The sequence below is a fragment of the Falco naumanni genome, chromosome 10 (assembly GCF_017639655.2).
Source record: "Falco naumanni isolate bFalNau1 chromosome 10, bFalNau1.pat, whole genome shotgun sequence".
NCBI classification, from domain to species: Eukaryota; Metazoa; Chordata; class Aves; order Falconiformes; family Falconidae; genus Falco; species Falco naumanni.
Window position 1 is genome coordinate 30,935,670 of NC_054063.1, and position 20,916 is coordinate 30,956,585.

A 20,916-nucleotide genomic window follows, 5' to 3' on the forward strand; every position below is an offset into this window, starting at 1 on the left:
ACATAAATGTAAGATAAGAAAGATTATTCTGTCTTATCTTAGACAGAGGCAGAGAATTAAGCATATATTAGGTAATAGTTACTCAGGGGGGAATAAAATGTATTTTGATGGGTTTTGATCTGAAAAACTACTGAGGATCTACAAAAATAAGCAAGTTACAGATAAGAAAATACCTTGTTTGCATTAGCCGTGATACTTTCTCTGGGATTGTTTGGGGTTGTAATTGAAATTCCACAAGGGTTTGTACTGCAGAGTAGTACCGTAAGTATTAATCTTTTTCAGAAAAAACAGATTTCTTTTGATACTAGGTTTAACAAAGGACAGGTTCTTCCAATTGCTCTTACACTTCCATCTCAGTCTAAAATAAAAACAGAGGAAAAATAATATGGAGAATTTTGTAATCTTTGTTTTGGGCTTCTACCATTAAAAATACTGTGTCACTTAGTTGGAGGGAGATCCATCAGCTGGAGACTGAGATCCATTGCCTTTTTGATTACTTTTATTAAGTGATAGTCTAAAGTGAACTTTAAACAGAGGAGATTCATACTAGAGTTGTCCACATGTGCGTGAGCCAACATTGGTGCGAAGCCAACTGTATTGACTCCCCTGCTTGCTGAGGTAGTTCTAGGATCTGCAGTGCCTGATTCTCCAGCAGTGTAGATTCCTTAAATTCCCCCTCCTGTCTCCAATACTTGTGCTCTGCAGTTTCAATATATGCTGGGGTTGGGTGCTGTAATATCCTCAAAATGGGTGACATGCTGAGCTTAGTCGAGATTCAGTCCCACAGATTTTATTCCCCTACTCAGTGCTCGTAGAGCATGTTCATGATGTCAGCCAGATGAGGTCTGTGGTGGGAAGTCCACTTTCATCATTTATAGGATCTACGGAATATACTAAGCGTTGAGTGGTTACTACAAATGGAAAAAACCATCCTCTTACAGTGCCAGCCCCAGAGGCCGTGCTTAATGGTCATTCTGAATGTAAATAATTTTTTTTTTGTATATGTGTAACAATTAGTATGGGGCATTGCAGTGTAAATAAAACCAGAATGATAGTATAGCAGAGGCTGGGTATAAGGACGGCTTTTTTTTCAATCACCTTCTTTGCTTTTCTTTGTAGTGAATGTAACAGTAACCGGGACTCAGTGTTGTCGTACACCAGTGTACGGAGTAATAGCTCTTACCTGGGCAGTGATGAGATGGGATCAGGTGAGTATATGCATAGGTTACATGCATATTTCTCATACCAGACCCTTAGCAGAGCTGGTAAGTCTTTGCTGGTTATAAGCACTTGCATGTTTAAGTTGCAAATGTGGTTTCTTTGAAATTACTCAGAAGAACATAAAAATAGAGATTTGGTTTTTTTCTAATGAACCACAGTAAGTTTAGAATACGGAAGAGGTATTAGGCAGGGGTAAGCTGCTTTAGTTTTTGGACATTTGCATTATATGAAAAATCACGAGTATTTCGATCTTTCAGCTAGATAAAGCAGAAATCATTTTTCACCCACTTCAGTGTGAAGGTGTGCCTGTGGCCTCGTCACAGGTTTTGTTTGTGAGACAGTTAAAAGCTTTTCATCTTTCCTTTATTAGGGGATGAGCTTCCCAATGATATGAGGATTCCTTTAGACAAGCAAGACAAACTTCATGGCTGTCTGGAGCATCTTTTTAACCAGGTATGTAAAGCATTACTTACACAGAACTGCTTTCTCTTTATCAATGTCAATACAAGAAATTGGAAGTATCAGATTGTTTAATGAAATTATATTTTGAGGGAAAGCAAACTATGAAGATCTTGGGGTACAGTGTAAGCAAGTGTATTATAAGACAGTTTGAGGAATCGATTTTGTCAACATCCCCGTTGGCTCATGTGATTTAAGCAAGGTTGACCTGCCTTATCTCAGGTATTAGACTAAGAGGAAAAAAGCTTTCATGAAAAAAAAGGAAAAGGTGAACAAAATTCTAATACCTTGTATGATCTAAATGGATCACATTTACAGATCCCAGGAGAGTCCTTCAAGTTTAGCCTACAGATGTCTTTATAGATGTATAGCACTGGAGTTTTGTGTTATGTTTTATCTCATCAGCATGTAGATCATCATTGTGCAAAATGCTGTATTCAGTGTGAGAGCCTTTTGAGGCTAGTTCATGGTTAGAAAGTCTTAATGCTATTTGTCAACAAGAAATCGTTCCAAAATACAGGTAGCTTAATAGCTTTGGCATTTTCTGACAAGAGTTCTGTTAAGACTTTCTTCTGCAAGTCTTAGTAACACTGATTGAAAACATTCCAATTGTAGGTTGATGCAATCAATGCACTTCTAAAAGGACCGGTAATAACTAAGGCCTTTGAAGAAACCAAGCACTTTCCAATGGACCACAGTTTGCAAGGTAAAGAAGAAGGCTGATTGTATTTAATAAATGTGATTTGCTAGGACTTAAGAGCTTAACATGAATGCATATGTGCTGTAAGGCCACACGGAGTTACTTACCCATGCAGTCTACACCATCATACATTAATGGCAGGTGCTGTGTCTGATCCTTGATGTTTTGCGTTCTTAAAAAGGTCTTTTTCATATTAATTCCTTCTGAAACACACAGAACACTTTTCTGTTTTATGCCGCTGAATCCTCAGAGCTCTTTCACAAGTCTCTGAATCTGTCCTTTGATGTGAACACAGATGCGTATCTCAAAAGGTACAAGTTGGAGATAGGTCAGATACAAGGTAAATGAGCGCTCTGATAAGCTGATGAGGGGCTGGCCACTGTAGTAGATCTGAGGCACCAAAAGGTTCTGCCTGAGTTTGCTTAATGACTTATTCTGCTTTTCTTCAGATGGGTAATTGCCAGAGTAAACTCATCCTCACATGACAGTGATTTTGAAAACTGATTCCCATAGCGAGCAAACAAATGATACCGTGTTTTCTTTTTCCTCAGGGAGCATGATGAGACTTTGGTCTTAATGGTTTTGGGGCCCAGGATGTGGTTTCTTCTCTTACTGAAATACACAGGATTTTATTTTCTGAACATTTGCTGCATTTCCTTTCCCACTTGAAATCTGAAATGTTTCCTACTATTCCTGCTATACTTCAGGTGCTGTAGTCACGCTCCAACCTTTGACAAGCTCTATTTTTAAGTTACAGTGGCATACTCTACAAGAGAGCTTTTTCTGCCTTTTTTTTTCCTAATTCCAGAAATAACTCCTATGAAGTTCTGTTACATGAACTCATCTCTACCAGCACATTCACATTTATGTAGAATATGTTAGTCTTTCCATGCACCATTTGAGTGAAGAAATAACAGAGACTTCCTTTATTTTATTTTTCTTAAACAGAGTCTCACTTATTAAAACTAGATTGATTACACTGAGAGAGTCTTTTAGTTAACTGAAGTTAGCCGATGGTCCCGCGTTCAGCACACTAAGGGGCAGACAAGCCCTGCTTACATCCAGTGGGAACACTGGACCGATGTGTCTGTTTAATAGCTGCCATAGACACCTTTTGGTGATGGATGTAAATTTGAATGCTGTCCCATTTCTGTTCACGAGCACGCACTTGGCACAGTTTTTCTGGGTTTCTTTGCTTATGCATTTTATCCCCAACAGTGGGGTATTTGACTTAGCTACATAGCTACGTCATGGAGAATAAATCTTGTACTTTCTAATTAGTTTCCATCAGGTGAAAGAAAGCAGAATATTTCATAACTTCTCATCAGTACTATGGGAGTGACAGCTGCAGCTAGAGAGTCAATCTGGTTTTGCCCAGCCAGAGACTCTACATCTACCCGATGAAGCTGCCTGCACATTATTAAGGCAGAGGAAACAGGAGGGAGTTCTGTGCTTTGTGAGTGGTGCAGAGCTCCCTTCACTGTGCGTGTCACCCACGTCCACAGTCCTAAAAATAATGCTAGGAGACTGCTGATCGTGAGATTATAGGAATAGTCTTTTTTTCCTTCTGTATTAGATCTATTTAAGAATGGTTTTTCGTTCATAGTTGATGCAATTGATAGTGTATCTCTGCTTTCATCTGTAAGCCACTCTCAGCTATGCAGCATTTCCTTAATGGCTAACAAAGTTTGTTTTTTCTAGAATTTAAACAGAAGGAAGAAATCACAGTTAGGTGCCGGAATAATATTCAAGCCAGCATTCAAGAAGATCCGTGGAACCTTCCACAGCGCATCAAGAACCTTGTTGAAATCATACAAAAACATGTGGAAGGTCTGTAAATAAGGAAAGGTTTGTTATTGGATTCAGGGAGAAAAGATCTTGATCTAGTCAAGTCAAGCAGTTCTTTTTATCATTTTATTTCAATTTATAATAAGGCTGTACTGGGCTCTAGAGAAGAACAGGTAAACCAGGTTATTGTTTGCAGAGTCCCAGTGTTGTATGCTATGTATGGTATGTATGGTTTCCAAAGAAAACTCTTTCCCTTATTTTTTTTTCACCAGCCCATTCAGACAGAATGCTATTGGGCTCATCTATTGCTCTGTGCTTTTTTTTAACCCTTTTAGAAAATTGAGAGAGAGATGCTTGGTATATTCCAAAATGAAATGAATGCTAATCAGATACTACCACATTCTAAACCATTGCCATCCAGTTGAACTGGAACAGGAGCTGAGTCTGATGGTTTACAGTCTGCTGCGAAGCACTAGGCAGAAATCACCTCTTTTTAGGCGTTCATCCACAAGTGCAATTTCTTTCCAATAACACGTGGTAGTTAACAGAGCATTTAGCCTGTAAAATTCTTTGATTTACACCTTGTTTCTTTTTCAGTCATTAACGCGTCTGTGCAAGTAGGGACTACTAGAGTAAATAGAAATGGCCACGCAGGGGCCAGGGGTTGTGGGGAATGAGGAGGCTGTTAACCAAATGCAATCAAAATCTACCTTGGTGTCATGTTGACTAGAGGATTCCTTTTCTCCACTCTTTTAGATGGGAAGAATCAGCTGCTTCTGGCCTTGTTAAAATGCACAGGTAAGGGGGGTTGATATGTATTAGGGACACAGAAGTCCCTAATACAAAGTCTGATGTGTGTGCGTGTGCATAGATCAGAATGTTGTGTTTTTCCTTAGCATTTAGGTATTTTTCCCTGGCATTTTATGCTAACGTTTCTCATGCTCTGCATCTACAGCAACCTTTCGTGCATCTGACACCTGTTCTTCAGTTACATGATTTCACTGGTAGGCTGCTTGTGTTACCTGGCTGGTCACTGATGTTTCACAAGCTCTGTTTTTCTTTTTACTGTCTTCGCTTTTTTTTGTACAAAGCTCCTTCCCAGATGACCTTTACTGTTTCCTGCCGTGGTAAGAACATGCAGCAAAAATGAGACCTATTGCGCAACTTTCTGTGAGACCACAAACCGTCATCTTTACCAACAGAGCAGGCGTGTTAGGAATTAGGATTGTATATACTGAAGTTATAGATGGAAGCAGACTAAGAACCTAAATGTGCAGGCAGCACCTAGTACATCATCAACCTGTGGACATCATCAACCTGTTACCATGTGCAAAACATCGTGTGCACAGGTGAAGGGACAGGCCTTTCCCAGGAGGGAACGTGCAGTCTTCTTGTCATTGGGACACCGACTCGGTGTACTACTTTTCGAAATGGGTTGATAAATAACTGGAATAGGACATTGTTATTTCACTGTGCCAGACTTGATTCTCAAGTCTTCATGGAATGAAGATGAGGGGTTTGTATGGCTCCAAGTCATCTCTCAGCACCCGCCAGGGCTGGTCTGTAAGTCTGTCCCAGCCAGCCTGTGGCATCAGTCTAGTGTCCATAAAGGTGGTTTTTACTGATACAGTGATTCCCAAAGGTCTTTACTTTTGCCCCATCTCCTGCTCCTCCGTGAACATTCCCTGGAGAGAATGGAGGAGCAGATGGCACTGAACTGGCTATGGCACCAGGGATTCCCTTGCCCAAAGGGCAGTCCTAAGCCCTCTTTGCCTTACTTCCCGTAGTACAGAAGTGTACTGCTAGAAGGATCGGTGGCCCTTACGTTAAGAACATGGCCCAGGGCCTGACGTGTATTTGTGGGTCTATTGTGTTCAGTGCTTTGTAAAAATGATCCAGATCTTCAGAGCCTCTGGGTGATGTCTTCAGCTTCTTTCCCTGGGGAACACTGTCTTGACAATGAGAGGCTGCTGTGCTGCTGGGAGAGCCCAGGGTATCTGGGAAGTAGCTCTTCACTTATTCATGTGTCTCTTTGGCCTGCAATCCCCTTAAGTGTGACGAGGTTGATTTGACCAGCATGTGGCTGCCTGGCAGGCAGACTGGAAGCAAAGTTAACACAGGGGGAATTCTCCCAGGAAACATAAACCAATCGGTACCGTATGGGCAGGCCCAGTTAATGCATTAAGCATATGGGAAGCCCACAAAATACAGATGGATGGGGGAAGATGAATCTCTAATAGCCCAGGAGAGAAGTACTGGCAGAGACCTTCTTTCAAGAATTCTCTTGCTTCTATAAACATAAAAAGAAGGGAATCGGTCCAGATATGCACTTAGGAGTTACAGCTCTTCCCAGTCACAAGAATGAGCGTGCACATGGCAGAGGTAGTAATAAACAGTCAAGTGGACTAGAAAATTTTCAAACATGCGTGTACTCCAGCTGTATTGTCTTTATCTAAACACCCAGGTCACACAGCACGAAGAGGTTATCTGTTAAGTCTGTGCAAAGCTACAGCAGAAGCCAAATGTCATGCACACACACATGTAAACTGCTGCTTTGACAGTGAGATTAGACAAGTATGCTCATGTTTCTTTGTTTCTCTCCCCTTCTCTGGCAGATACCGAGCTACAGCTGAGACGTGATTCCATCTTCTGTCAGTCTCTTGTGGCTGCTATTTGCACCTTTTCAGAGCAGTTACTGGCTGCTCTCAACTATCGATACAACAACAACGGGGAATATGAGGAGAGCAGCAGAGACGCCAGCAGAAAGTGGCTGGAACAGATAGCAGCCACTGGTGTTTTACTAAACTACCAGTCTCTTCTGTCCCCCACTGTGGTAAGATGAAGAGCTGTGGCACCCTTGGGTCTGCTCACACTGCCCTGTGTGCTTCTCTGCCACTCACAGCACAGCCAGAGCCCTTCAATTCTAGCAGCATGTTTAGACTCTTCACTACAGCAACCTCTGGAGATTCCCGCTGCTGACAACCATGCGCCAATAGTCTATATCCCATCATTTTCATCTCCTTACAAATACCGGACCTACTGTCACACCAGAACACTGTAGGAATCTGTCTGCCTTTGTATTGCTGCTGCATTTAAGGAGGTTTCACTGCTCGGTTGTTGGTGATGCATGTGTGGCCTGCCATCTTCTGGTGAAAGCACACATTTCAACAAATGCGTAAAATTCTGAGTTTGGGCGACATGAAAATCTAGGCTTTTGTTTACACCCTGGATACTTGTAGAATAGGCTGCAGTCTGTCTTTGTCACTTCCATGGTACTGGTATTTGAGGCACCATGTATATGGAGGAGAGGAGCAGGTAATGAATAGATAAGCCACAGCTACAGTAGACAGGCTGCTATGAAAATGTTAAGAAAAAAGGAGCATAAAAAAGACAAGCAACTTTTTTTGGGCTTTGTAAACATGGCAGATTGCATGTGTGTTTTGTTTATTTTTTTTATACAATCCTAACTATATGTGTATGTAACTACTATTTCTTTACATTGCATGGAATGCATGGACATGTATTTCACAGCAACTGGCAGGCTATTACATTTGTAGGTATAAAGTTTGGAGAAAGATCCCTTCAAATTTACTCAGTCCTTAAATCTCTGTACTCTTTTGTGAGTCACATCAAATGACATCTAAGCAAAGGGTAGCTAAACTTGTGTCAGAAAGTGAAAGAGCCCTTAGTAATTGCTGGGCTGGCATGGAGTTAGTGGGAAGCTCGATGTTCTGCTCTAGGTCTCCTGAACCAAAGCCTGCCCGTAACAACTACACCTTCCTGCCTCCGGCCTCCTTCTGGCAGGTTACAACCTATTTATGTCTGTTTCTTTGCCCTGCAGAAGGAGGAGCGTACCATGCTGGAAGACATCCAGGTCACACTGACTGAACTGGACAAAGTCGCCTTCTATTTCAAGCAGCTGGATGAAAGTCTTGTAGCAAGTGAGAGTATTCTCTGTTTCTTTGAAGCGCTTTTTTCTTGTTTTGTTTTATGGGTTAATATCCTCCATGATTCTAAATCTAACAGACCGTGTCAGACCTGGAGAGCACTGAGCAGCTTCTCCAAAGCGCTGTTGCATTCCCTCAGCTTCCACTGCAAACACACAGCATAAAAAGCAGGACTGAGATCGTGGGATGCTGGTGGCACGTTCTGTGATTTGTAACTGTGGTCAGTGCCAGCCTACCTTACCTGTGTGATTCTGCACACGGGGGATATGGCAGATGATGAGCGGCTCGTGACAGGTGTTTGTAATTCACCACATTACCTAAGGACTGTCCCTCCCCAGCTCTTCTGTGTCCTGTGTCCCACCCTGCCACATCTCTCTCCGTGTTTACTGACTATGATATGCCATGAAACAAGATGTGATTTTAATTATTAACCATGTTTATTGTATAGCATCAAACATCATGCTAGGTCATGCTGCGTATCTTTTTAAGTATAACATGTCAGAGCCTGCATGCTCTCAGTAAAGGGTCTCCCTTATTCATCTATGGCGGGGATGTGAAATGTCATTAGATGGTCTAACAAACTCTGATAGCAATGGTTTCACATTTCTCCTGCTGTGGTAAAGCAGCAAGTGTTTTATCTTTATTTCTCTAGATACCCATGTCTTCTACCACATCGAAGGAAGCCGTCAGGCCTTGAAGGTTATCTTTTATCTTGACAGCTACTACTTCTCCAAACTGCCTTCTCGGTTTCAGAATGGGGGAAGCTTGAAACTGCACACGGTGCTCTTTACAAAAGGTGTCTATAAAAAGCTTTCTTGAGAAGAATGAGCTAACTGACTGTGTTGAAAAGATGCAAAACAAAGAATGACCATGAAGCTCAGAACATAACTGAGAACTACAGGCATATTTAAGAAGCAGATGTTTCTGTTCTAGGAGGGCCTGGGGAGTGCTACATCTTAGAATAAGAAACAGTCATGAGAACAAGATATGCCTGTTTGGGCCTTTTTTACATCTTCCTGTAAAGGCCGTAGAACCATTATATTACACTACACGTAAGATAGGAGATGTTCCCAGGCTAGAGAGAATTGTTTTTAAAAGCGTACACCGTGATAGAATCATCTGGGCTGGAAATTGACTTGATAAGCAAATATTCACACCAAAATGCAATGCAGGAAATTCCCTTCAAGGGGCTATTAATGGGGAGTAATTGCTGTTAGACAGAGCTGCTTTCTGTGGAGCTCACCTTTATGATACTAGCACTCTATTTCTGTACTGGGAAATGCATTCAATTTAGACAGTAACAGTATCAGCCTTGACATAACCCAACAGTCATGTGTTGAGCAGTGAGATGGTATAGCGATAAATAAGTAAATGAATAAAAAGAAAACTAATAACATAGGTTTAGTAAAATGTTTTCTTCTTCAGCTCTGGAGAGTACGGAGGGGCAATCACAACCAGCCGGCTCATCTCTAGAAGAACTTCCACAGCAAATTAATGGTATTTCACTTGAAAAAGTGCAGCAATACTACCGTAAACTCAGGTATTTCATGCTTCTCCCTTGCCTTAAAAGACATTGCAAAGAGTGCTCCTTGCTAAGGACCTTAAAATTAGAATAAGAGATTCCTTTCCTGGTGGTTCCTTGCACAGATGGATTTTTGGAGAACCTCATTGTGTGGGAAACTTGTTAATTTTCTTCCCATAGTTAAACTCATTCTGAAGTAGTGCACTGTACGGAAGGAAACTCCCAAGTACTTTGACTTCAGGATTTTGTGCAGAGCAAAAATTACTTAAAACCCAGGACTTGGAACATTTAAATACAGACTCTGTAAATAACTGCAAGCAAAATGGTTCCATAAGAAAGCAGATCTTGAAGTACAAGATTTTTAGCATAGCCTTCTCAGATGTTTTATACAAGCTAGTGTATATCTGTGTGCTTGAAAGGAGACTCACTAACTAATGTTGTCCTTGCTGGCCTTTTTGCAGGACATTTTACCTGGAGAGATCAAACTTGCCCACTGATTCCAATACTACTGCGGTGAAGATTGATCAGGTATTGTTATGGTGTTTATTTCTACAATAAACTGTCTCACAGAAATATTATTTCTACACCTCTAATGTCCCAGTTGTGGGATATCCCGATGGCAGACGTGTACAAACCCAAACATCATTTAAAAAAATGTTCCCTGCCCTAAAGAAGTGATCTGAATTTCTCTGAAGCTTGGCTATAGTTCTTTTGTTTGGAAAAAAATGTGCAGAACCTTTAATCTAGGCAATGATAAGACTGACCGCCCCTGCTAAATATGGTACCTGATATTGGACAGAATGAATCAATTTTCCTTTCCCACAGACACATGAAAACGAACAAATGTTCAGTTTGCAAGTTACATTTTGTTCAGTGTTATAGAAGAAAACAATAGGAAAAACTTCCCGGCATCTCACGTAAAGGCAGTCTGTCTAACTAGGGCAGGTGATACACGTGAATATATGCACGTAAGGCATTAAATACTACTGCAGGGAAGACAAAATCAGAGAGTATGCTTGCAATTGTAATACACATTGTAAGTAATCTATGTGATTTGTGATAGTTGCAAAACATTGTCCCAAGTCTAAATAATTGTATTTTTCTACTTCCAAAGTTCATATATATTCTAAATAGTTGTTTCTGTGTGGCAATTACTCTTGCGTAGATTCTTGTGCTTAGGTATAGGATAAAGAATTGCAAACATTTTTCTAACTGAAGGTCTAAGTATGCCACTGATGGATTTTTTTCATCGCTTTGTTTAGCTTATTCGCCCCATTAATGCAATGGATGAGCTTTGCAGGCTGATGAAGTCTTTCATTAATACAAAACCAACCCAGTCAGGGTGTTCTAGCAGTAACACATCAGGAGCTGGGCTGCTGCCTATATCCTCTGAGCTCTGTTACCGACTTGGAGCCTGTCAGATCACTATGTGCGGCACTGGGATGCAGAGGTAGGTTTAAGAAGCCTACGTGTTACCGGTGTGATGAGAACGTTTGTCCTTTCTAGAGATCTGAGCAATATATTTGAGTCTGTTCAAAGCAATAGAAGGTAGATTGTAACGGAATGTAATAAGGACCCCAATCTCCTGCCATCTTTATTTAAGGGTAGGTTGTGACTTTTAATACTTTTGTTAATAATTATTGAGACACAATTTTTTATATTTCAGTGCATCAACCAATGCAACCGAGTGATCTCATTGCATGTAACTTTCAGTCAACATTGTCTTCAATCACAGGCTGGAAAAATAGGAAGTTGCTCAAAAATAGCTTTAGAATCTTGGTGTATGCAAGCATTGATTCTAAACACACCACTGTTTTTCCAGCACCTTGAAACCATTGAGTAGAGAAAAGATTAATTTGTGAATGACTTTATAGGAATCAATGCAGAAGAGCAGTGACACATAGTCTTGTAATAATGATGCCAGAGACTCAAACAATTGCAGTTTCTAGGTAACAAGACTGGACATGCAGGACTGAGGTCATTTTATGGTTTTGTAAGTAAAACAACTAAAAAAGTAAATATAAGAATGCTAGCTAACAGAAATCATACATAACAGTTAAGTGCCCTGTACATACCTATTAATACATTTGTAAATACGATCTGTGATTTCATGTCTCTTGTTCCCATGTTCAGAAGTACACTGAGTGTGTCCCTGGAGCAAGCAGCCATCCTGGCTCGAAGTCATGGCCTTCTGCCCAAGTGTATCATGCAAGCTACAGACATCATGCGAAAGCAAGTAAGTATTTGAGTGTGTCTGCTGCCTGCCACCATATTCATTCCAGTAACATCATTGTACAAACACCACTTTGTTTCAGTGTGGCACTGTATTTTGTGCACTACACGCCCACACAGCCAAACGTCTATTGGTATCTGAATAGCTACGCATATATTTGACAGGAACAAATTTAACTTTTGCGTGTATAGCCATAACAGCAATTTAAATATATGCCTCAGTGTACATTATTTAAAGTGTGTGTCTTGATGGTTAGAAAGTAGAGGCTGTGCAGTATATTTAAGACATTTTCTGTACATAAAAAAACCCCAAGTCTCAGTCATAGTGTTAAATAGTAGAAATTCCCTAGTGCTAGACAGCAGTGCTTGTAAAGTGCTTTGGGACTAATTCCATCTTTTAAGTAAACACAGATGACTAATGTATCCACCCAATGGATTCCAACTGTTCTAAAAGTAGTTAATGGATTCTCAAATAGAAACCATACTCCCATTATAATATTTTCCCCTAAGGATCAGATGCTGTATTGATACTGTCAGTACCATAAATTGTCTGTTTCCTTAGGGACCAAGGGTTGAAATCTCTGCCAAGAATCTGAAAGTGATGGACCAAATGCCACAGTGTGCACCTCGGTAGGTTATTACATATTATGCGTTTTATCTGAGTGCTGGTTTTATGTTTCTGTAACAGTTGTGGAGTCCCTGTTATAACCAAGGATCGCCTTAGCAGCAATAGTGGAAAATTTTTTTAAAAATCCTGTTCTTTCTCACTGTACTAAACTAAGCGCACTGTAAATTAATCAGCTTTGCTGCTCACAATTTGCAGATCATTAACTTCAAAGGTTTCTGCATTTTCTGAATAAAATGTAACTGATCAGAGAGAAGGGTATTTTTGGACTGTTGCTGTGAGTTGGCAAAGCTAGTGATTGACAGCTATCTGTGGCATGCTCAGAAAGAAAAACTGAATGGCAAATCGGACTGCAGATACGCAAAGACAATTCATAGGCTAATGCTATTGTGTGCTTAGAAGAGCTTTACTGTTTAGTTTTGGCAGAGCAGGTTTAAGAGTGAGCGCTTCAAGTCAGAGTAACCATACAGTAATGCAGCTCTAAGGAAGATCAGTTGCCCAGGGTGATACATGTTCTTGTCTGGAAGACAACTTTGAAAAGCACTGTACATTTGTGAATCCTACTGCACCTAACAGGAGCTAAAGATGTTCATCATCTCTCTCTACAGGATAGGAGTAGCTTTATTTTTGAGAAAAGTATCTCTTTCTGGTTAATACTCCTCCAATTTCACATACCAGAGTGAAGAGAATATTCTTTTGTAAACTGTAACATAGCATTTTACCACAAAGGTAGTAACAAATTGTCACGATTTAGATGACAATATATACAGGATCAGTCTGTACAAATATCAGAAAAACTTCTGATTTACCTTCATCAATGGTGTTGTTTATATGAAGGCAAACCAGCTCTGGCATGCAGGAATCGGCACCAGAAAAGATCCAGTAAAGTCTGTGCCCTCCCTTCAGCCAGGGTGAGTGTATTTGCTAATGCTGGAGTCCTCCAAGGAACACAGTAGCTCAGTGTCAGGAAGACTTCTTTCAAACATTGCTATCTCGTTCACCCATTAAGACTTCTGAGTTAGTCTAAACAAGCCTGGCCTCTTTTTAGTATTTTTCCTATCCGCTCCTCAAAGCATTTATAGGTAATTATTTTAAACTTTGCGGACTGTAATGATGCTCCATTATAACAGTCTGGCCTTCGTTTATTTTCTAAGACCTTAAAAAGAGCAATGTTTTGCATTTAGAACCTTGTCCTTCTGTTGGATTGTAATTACTATTTCAAAAAGGAATAAAATAACAGTCAGTGTTGGCTCCTGTACCATGTCCCCAGTGTTCTAGCAGCATGGCTATTTCGCCTTATTAATGTCTGTACATTACTTTGGTTCCGTTTTTACGACTGTAACAGCATGCTGTGTTCAAAAAGAAACAGCTTTACAAACAAACCAGAAGATGAGGTACTCCTTTTGTATGCACTCTACATCACAATGCCAGATTCCAGGACTATTTACTTGGATTATTTCATGGCAATAAAGCTCAGATACATGTGTTCCTACTGGGTTCCATCATCATAATGTGAAATAAAACTGAGCAAAGTTAAAAGGTGATCTGGTGAAGTAATGTTAATTCTCAGGATTATATTTCAGAGCATTGACGTTTGTCAAACTCTGTAGTAGCGGCCTTGAAAGGGAAGTTATAAAAGACTTGAGTCTCTTCAAATGTAAAATAGAAAAAGCAAGAAAAAGCTACCAGAGTCATATATGAATGAGAGGCCAGATGTACTTAGAGTTTTAACCAGTGATCTCATTTGCTAATCTTGTGGCTCAAAATGGTTCTCTGAAAATATGATTACCAATTTTAAAGTTTGTTCAGCCATGTCAATAAGCCAGTACATTCCTTTCTCCGTTTGGTAGCCCAAGCCGCATGAGGGGTGAACTGTCTTGTTCAGGAAAAATGCTGAACGGGGCTTAAAGCTGAAGAAATAGAAAAAGGGACTGTTGAAGACCCAAACTGGGCAAGAGTTAAAAGGGAGTGATGGAAAGTCTCGTAGAGTATTTAAACAATGATTGTAAATACTTTAGTTAATAAATCACCAGTGGCACTTCTAAATTTGCAGTTATTAAAATGAAAAATGGTGGTACTTTTGATATCAGATTAAAGCTTGCAGAATGATAAAAGAAGTTGACTGCCATATTCTATGTCAGGAACTTGGTTATCATGCTTATGCTATTTAATACCGTACTCTTATTCTGCCTTAAAGACTCTATAGGTTGTGCCAGCCACCTACAGATGGGGATTTATAGAAGTGAGAGGCACCTACATTGCAGCATCACTGAAGCATTCAGCTGAGCCGCCCTGGCTGAGGACCCACGCTAACTGACACTGATGGTGCTGAACCAAGAGGCGCTGCTCTGGTTGAGTAGCGGATGAACCTGCTGGACCGAGGCACCAAGAACCTGCCTTTGAACTCCTGCGGCACGTGCAGGGATTCTTGTGTTTCTTTGACTTCTTGAAGAAATTCTTGAAACAAACACCACAGAGCTAAGGTGGATGTGGATGTTACTGCCGTTTGCCTGGAAAAGTGACAGTTATATTGCAAGAAAGTGCAGTTTCACTGGTGACTTGTTTGTGCTGCCACCTAAAAGTTGTGGACTTCAGGATACAGATTGGTTAAGAAAACCCAGAATGACACATCTCTCTCTCCCTGTACTGCATCTGGCACCCATTTAATTGCCAGCATAATTTTGGTCAGCATCCTTGAGCAGTAGCTTCATAAACACCACTTTTCCATTAACTGACCTGCACTTTTGAACAACGAATAGCACAATCTATGGTTCAGTCAAATATGAACATAAAGAATTTCTTCTGGAGTAATTTTCCCATTCGGCCCAGTGAGAACCAATCTCTCTATGCTGCAGAGTATACATTCCATAATACTTCTTAACATTACTTCATTTTACTTACTGTAGCTTTCAGGTTTTTGATTAACTCTTTTTACTAATGCCCTATTATGTACTCTGGAAATACAGTACTATTTAAGAGGAGAGATTGGGAGTGGAGGAGTTTAAAGGAAACTTTACAAAGGAAAAATACAGTCTTATAATCTGATTATTTGAACAGATGTAGTTTTGAAAACAGGTCAGAAGAACTATACTTATTTATGTGGAGTGGAATATGTGTTTTCGATCATGTTATTATATATACAAGATTTAAATAAAAATTATATTGTTTAAAATGGGACCAATATGCTGGCAATTTACACAGCTACTCCCAGTTTACTGAAAAAAAATCTACATTATTTAAAATCTTTCGATATTTAAGTAGTCTTTAATACAGTTATTAAGATGTATTAGGGATGCTTTTAAGTTAAAAGAAAAAAGGAATCATGTATATAATGTACTTTATTTTCTCTTGTTTCAAAAATTGTTCTCCATTCTGTCAGTATTATCCTAAGCACAGTAATTTTTTCCAAATTACTGGCTGAAACTAATTGAAACATGTCAGCAGTCTCAGGACAGAAATAATGTTCTTTTGGAGTGAGTGCCTTAATATGACCATCCCTCCCTAACAAGTTTCAGTTGTAGCAAGTCTCAGTACGAGGGTGTATAGGAAACTTACCATTCCTCTGCTTCTCCACAGCCTCGTTTAAAACAGTTCACAGTTAGGAAATCCAGAAGCGCTTTGCAGTGATGTATATTCTAGAAAATAAAAGTTTGGGGGTTTTATTTGTGATGTTGTTTGTTTTTTAGCTGGCTTAATTTTATTTTATTACTGCCCAAACCAACTCAAAAACTAAAATTAGACTTTTTCTATTTGGATATGAAGGTCTCTTGATTTTTTTTTTTTTTTTTTTAATCTGCACTTCAATACAAAACGGCTTGTTGCAAGTTTGGGGATGCAGATTGTTCTGAACCTTTTTTCTTAATGGTTTAATTATTATTTGTTTTCCTTCACTCACAGACTGATATAGTTTTGGGGAAGGAACATGTTTTGTTTAATCTCTTACTTGTACCTGTTTCCTCAGACCTACAGTAACCTGTTGCAGGGAACTAGTCAGTCGCCAGCTGTTGGATACGGGGACTTGTTACCGAGTATCCATTTTGTACTGCAGCCAGACCAGTAGATCATTATTTCAATGCACTTTTTGTTAATTGTAGAAGAGTTATTCTTGCTGTTTGAAGAAGAAATGGTTGTTTCTTTACTGAATCCTCAACTTAAAATGTACTTAGTGTTATAAGAACTGTAGGAACACCCAAAAATAAAAAGAACACATAGGTCAAGATCCTCGCTTTGTCTACATCGGCTCTGTTCAGTGGAACTGCAGCGATTTACACAGCCTGATGAGGATCCTGGCCCACACTTACGCAGTCACTGTAAACATTAAAGATGCATAGAAGAGTATCTAAGGGCATTTACACTGTGCACTGTTTTACATTGAAATGTATGTTATTCTCATTGAAAACGTGATAGAAGTTTTTATTATTAAAAGTTGGTTTATATTATAAGGAAAGAAGGTATGATCTTATTATTCTTTTACAGCCTTTAGTTCCTTAGCTCAAAGTTCTGTTGAACAGTTTGAGTTCTGAGATTTGTATGGACTGATGAGGAGTCGGAAGTTTAAACTGTAAGGGAAGAGTTGGTTTCAATATCAGCTCAAACTGGCAGTGCAGAGCTAAACCCTTCCTGTTTGTGCGGTGTCGGCTGCCGGTGTGTTTCACTGCAGGCTTCCTATAAAAGTAGAAAAGAAAAACTGTTCTGATGCTGTAAAGTTGCAGGGTTTGAACGCAGTGCTGGAAAAAACAGGTTCAGGCGGAAAATAAGAGGGCAACGCACAAGCCAACCTGCAAGTAAGGAGAGTGGCTTAGGGCTGTAGAATTTCCATGGCTGAAAGCCAAGTAAGAACCCACAACCAAGCAAGTGCAGATTTCATAGATTTGGAGCACCTGATAGAGTGGAAGTATGGAAAATGTGGAAAACAGTCGAGATGGAGAAAATGGAAACTAGCAGCGTGACGATGAGGTGTGTAAGCAGCTGGCTAAAGGAAAGAAGGCAACGCTGAAAAGAAGGTGGGGGTTGGGTGGCAGCTGCAAGTGGAATATCTTATGCATCAATCTTGCAACTGAATTTACTTAGCGTTTTCATTAAACACTGAAGCACAGGTACTATGAGGCCGGGGGGGGATGTTAAAGCGGGAGGCAGTGATCTAGATCAGGGTGCACATAAAAAAAACATCCTGGAAGACATTGAACACTGAAGGGGATGAAACGAATGAGATGAAATTTTACATTACAAATACTAGCTCATGCACTTGAAGAATAAACAAAGTATTTTGCTATATTTCTTGTTAATTGATAATAAAAGGACCTTGGTTATGGTTTGCTACAAGATGACTCAGATGCAATTTGATAGAATCATGAAAGCTCAGCCTGTACTAGGAGACAAATTTCCAGCTGGGATGGGGAAATAGTCAAGCCACTGTGCAGAGGCCAAATAATTAAGTGAAATTGCAGTAGCTAGATGTTGAAGAAAAATGCTATAAATGGTATCAATAAAGTGGATACAATTCTGCAAGAAAAGACCAGGAGAGCTTGATTTAGCTTAAGACACAGGTATAACTGATGCCTTTTTATAAAGATAATAATGTAATAATGAGGGAGGTAAAGCCAGTTCAATCTAAACATAAATACAGCAACAAGTTGAAAAAGGGGCACAAGCCATCCATTGTTCTGGACCCTAGAAACACTTTTTTTTTTTTCCCAATCAGGCTCTGACAAAAAAAAGAAGTAACTTTTACAAAGGGGCTTGGAAAAATGAAGCGGTCAGTAGTGCCTGGAGCCATGGAAGAGCCTCTCTGAGTGGGAGAAGGTGGCCCCTGCTTTGTCTGGTTTTGTCCGTGGCATTTGCAGAGGTGTAAACTGCTTTTCAAATCCAGGCCACACCTATCTGTTAGCATTAGACGTTTTCATATTCCAGTATTCAGTTGCAGACTGAAATGCTGGGATTTTTAGATGAGAAAGCACAGATTTAGACAAATACACATCTCACTTCTATTGGGAATAAAAACCATTAAAAAGAAAAATCCACCTGGGCTCTGGCAAATCCTTTTTCTCTGTCATATTTTCTTCTCAGTAAATAGTGATAATTTGGGAATATTTTGAGCACTAATTATTTCATGGTTCTAAAGTGATTTGAAGGTATAGAACACTAAGGCCTAACCAGAATTTCAATGTAAAAATAATTTTAAACACTCCTACTTCCAAACAGCATATATAGTATTAAATCTGTCATAACACTTGGCATTATAAACGTCTGACACAGCTTCTAAGCACCTAATCATTGCTCATTGGTAAAAGGGCAAAAAACCCACCACCCCTAACCCAACAAACAGCTCATGAAACCAGAGTATTCACAGCAGCACACAGCTCATAGACTTACTGATATCATTGATTAATCAAATTGCCCAGTACAATTTGTATCTGAAACTAGTATTTGTGTAGCACTAGTGTTCAAATTGGCCATTCAGAGAAGTCTGCAATAGCTGTTTATCTTAACAGGGGAGAAAAGCCCTCAAACAGCAAAAGGTGTTTTTCCCACCTTTTAGAATCAGAGTCCCGGCTTTGGTTAGCACCAAGGAATGGCTGTCGTGCCACTGGCTTCTGATCCTCCTTATGCAACAGTCCTTCCTGGTTTCTGTTAAATAACATCGTGCAATAGCAGTTTTACTGTCACAGACTGAAAACATTCTGGTGTTCTTAAGACATGAATTTCCAAGTGCTCAGTCTCACCATGCCCAACTTGCTTTGCTGTACTGAGCAATTCACTTCTGCTGCACTTTGGGATGGGAACTGGGGAACTATTAACACCGGTATTGTAAAGATTCAAAGGAGAAAAATGGTAAACTGCTTTGAAAACTGACAGTCCTTTACATATATAATACAGTTCTAATACATAAAAACCAAGAAACTAGATGGAAAAAAGGATAAACGTCACAAAGACATATAAAAATATCTGCTTTTAATTCCTATAAATACATTAATTAATAGCACTTGGTACAAGGAAAGACTGTGTATTTCTTATGTACTTGCTCTGCTCCATTTCAGGGCCTGGAAGTACTAGGCATTAATACCATCAAAGGAACCTAATTTACCATACCTGCTTTTCATTAGTGAAAAATAATAAACTCGTATTTATATGTGAAGTTTCTTCAGACTCCCTTATCTTCAGTGGATCCTACTCCTTGATTGGAAGAATGTCAGAATTCAGAACATAAGTAAATGTTAGGTGAATAATATTTTAAAAATACGGCCTTGGCAAGAGGATATTCAATTTGGATTTCAGAGTAGTACATTTTAGTTTGTAAAAGAATTGATAATTCTTTTATCCTACAGTTGGGCACAAGGATAATACTGTTTATTTAAAATCCTTCTAATTATCAGTATATATACCCTGAGAATCAGGCTCTGATACAGTGTTGCAATCAAGCATACCGGAAGAAAATTTGTCAGTACCTGGACCCCAACCAGTTGAATGGGTTACACCTTGGTATTCTGAAACCTCCACTGGCTTCAGTGCTGAATTAAAGATGAAGGACCTGATTATCTTAGAACAATAGGCTTGCTTTTTATAGTTAACCTTTCACAGATGTTTCTAGATGAGCTAAGACCTCAAGATGAAAATCAGTGCACTAACAACTCATTGCAGAGGAAGAGAGCTTTTGAAGGGCCTTTATTTTTGACCTTTTTACAAAGGGTAGGAGAGACCACTGCAGTCTGACTGTAGGTTAGGCCAAATTTAAAAGGCTTTTCAAAGTTAAGTGATGATCAGCCATAGCAGCTCAAGTAAGATTGCTGTAGCATTACTAGATTTACAGCTCATTTTGCACCTAAGATCAATTACCTCGTCTGGGCGGGGGGGGCTATTCTGAAATGACACGAGTTGTATACTATGTTTTTGCATGAAACCGAACTTTTCATGGGTTTAGGAAAATGTTCCAGAGATGATAGTTTTATATCAGTTTATAGAATTGGCATTTTCAAATGTTTTGTAAAAAGAAAAAATGTACAGAATATTTGAGAGGGTTTTTCCAGTTAAGTTTGAGGGATTTCCATGTATTAATAGTGTTATATTTTTCTTCGTGTTTCTGTATTTTTAACTAAGCATGTGTATCCTGCATTAAGAAAAATGTCTTAATATAATTTGTTCAACTTTTTGTGTTGTATTGTCTAATCCATGTTGTCATTTCAGCATTACTGATCTGTGTGTATGCTCTGTGTCTGTCAGTTGAAATCAAGCCATTCAGAAAAAACTGCCCAGATGGTCATAACAATGTGTCTTTTATCAGATGGGATTCAGAGTGCTCCTCTTAGGTTTGGAAGGTTGGAAGGTATCTGAACAGGAGACATTTCTATTGGGTCATTAAAAATATTTGGGCTATTGCTTTAAGCAGAACCTTTTGAACTTCAAGAAGATTGAGAAAGTAAAAAGA

The 20,916-nt window shown here is 39.5% G+C and overlaps 1 protein-coding gene across 2 annotated transcripts in view; it reads left to right on the plus strand.

The window, feature by feature from the left end:
• The window catches only part of PREX1 (phosphatidylinositol-3,4,5-trisphosphate dependent Rac exchange factor 1), a 170,268-nt gene extending 149,627 nt beyond the window's left edge, over positions 1–20,641 (plus strand). For both annotated transcript variants that reach the window (XM_040608692.1, XM_040608693.1), the window contains exons 27-40: positions 1,120–1,208; positions 1,592–1,674; positions 2,296–2,386; positions 4,082–4,210; positions 4,925–4,966; positions 6,784–7,001; positions 8,010–8,109; positions 8,768–8,911; positions 9,541–9,655; positions 10,099–10,165; positions 10,900–11,087; positions 11,771–11,873; positions 12,432–12,499; positions 14,692–20,641. In XM_040608692.1, the coding sequence (XP_040464626.1) occupies positions 1,120–1,208; positions 1,592–1,674; positions 2,296–2,386; positions 4,082–4,210; positions 4,925–4,966; positions 6,784–7,001; positions 8,010–8,109; positions 8,768–8,911; positions 9,541–9,655; positions 10,099–10,165; positions 10,900–11,087; positions 11,771–11,873; positions 12,432–12,499; positions 14,692–14,734 (1,480 nt within the window). In that variant the 3' untranslated portion in view covers positions 14,735–20,641. The remainder of the gene's footprint in view (positions 1–1,119; positions 1,209–1,591; positions 1,675–2,295; positions 2,387–4,081; positions 4,211–4,924; positions 4,967–6,783; positions 7,002–8,009; positions 8,110–8,767; positions 8,912–9,540; positions 9,656–10,098; positions 10,166–10,899; positions 11,088–11,770; positions 11,874–12,431; positions 12,500–14,691) is intronic.
• Positions 20,642–20,916: the final 275 nt, after the last annotated feature.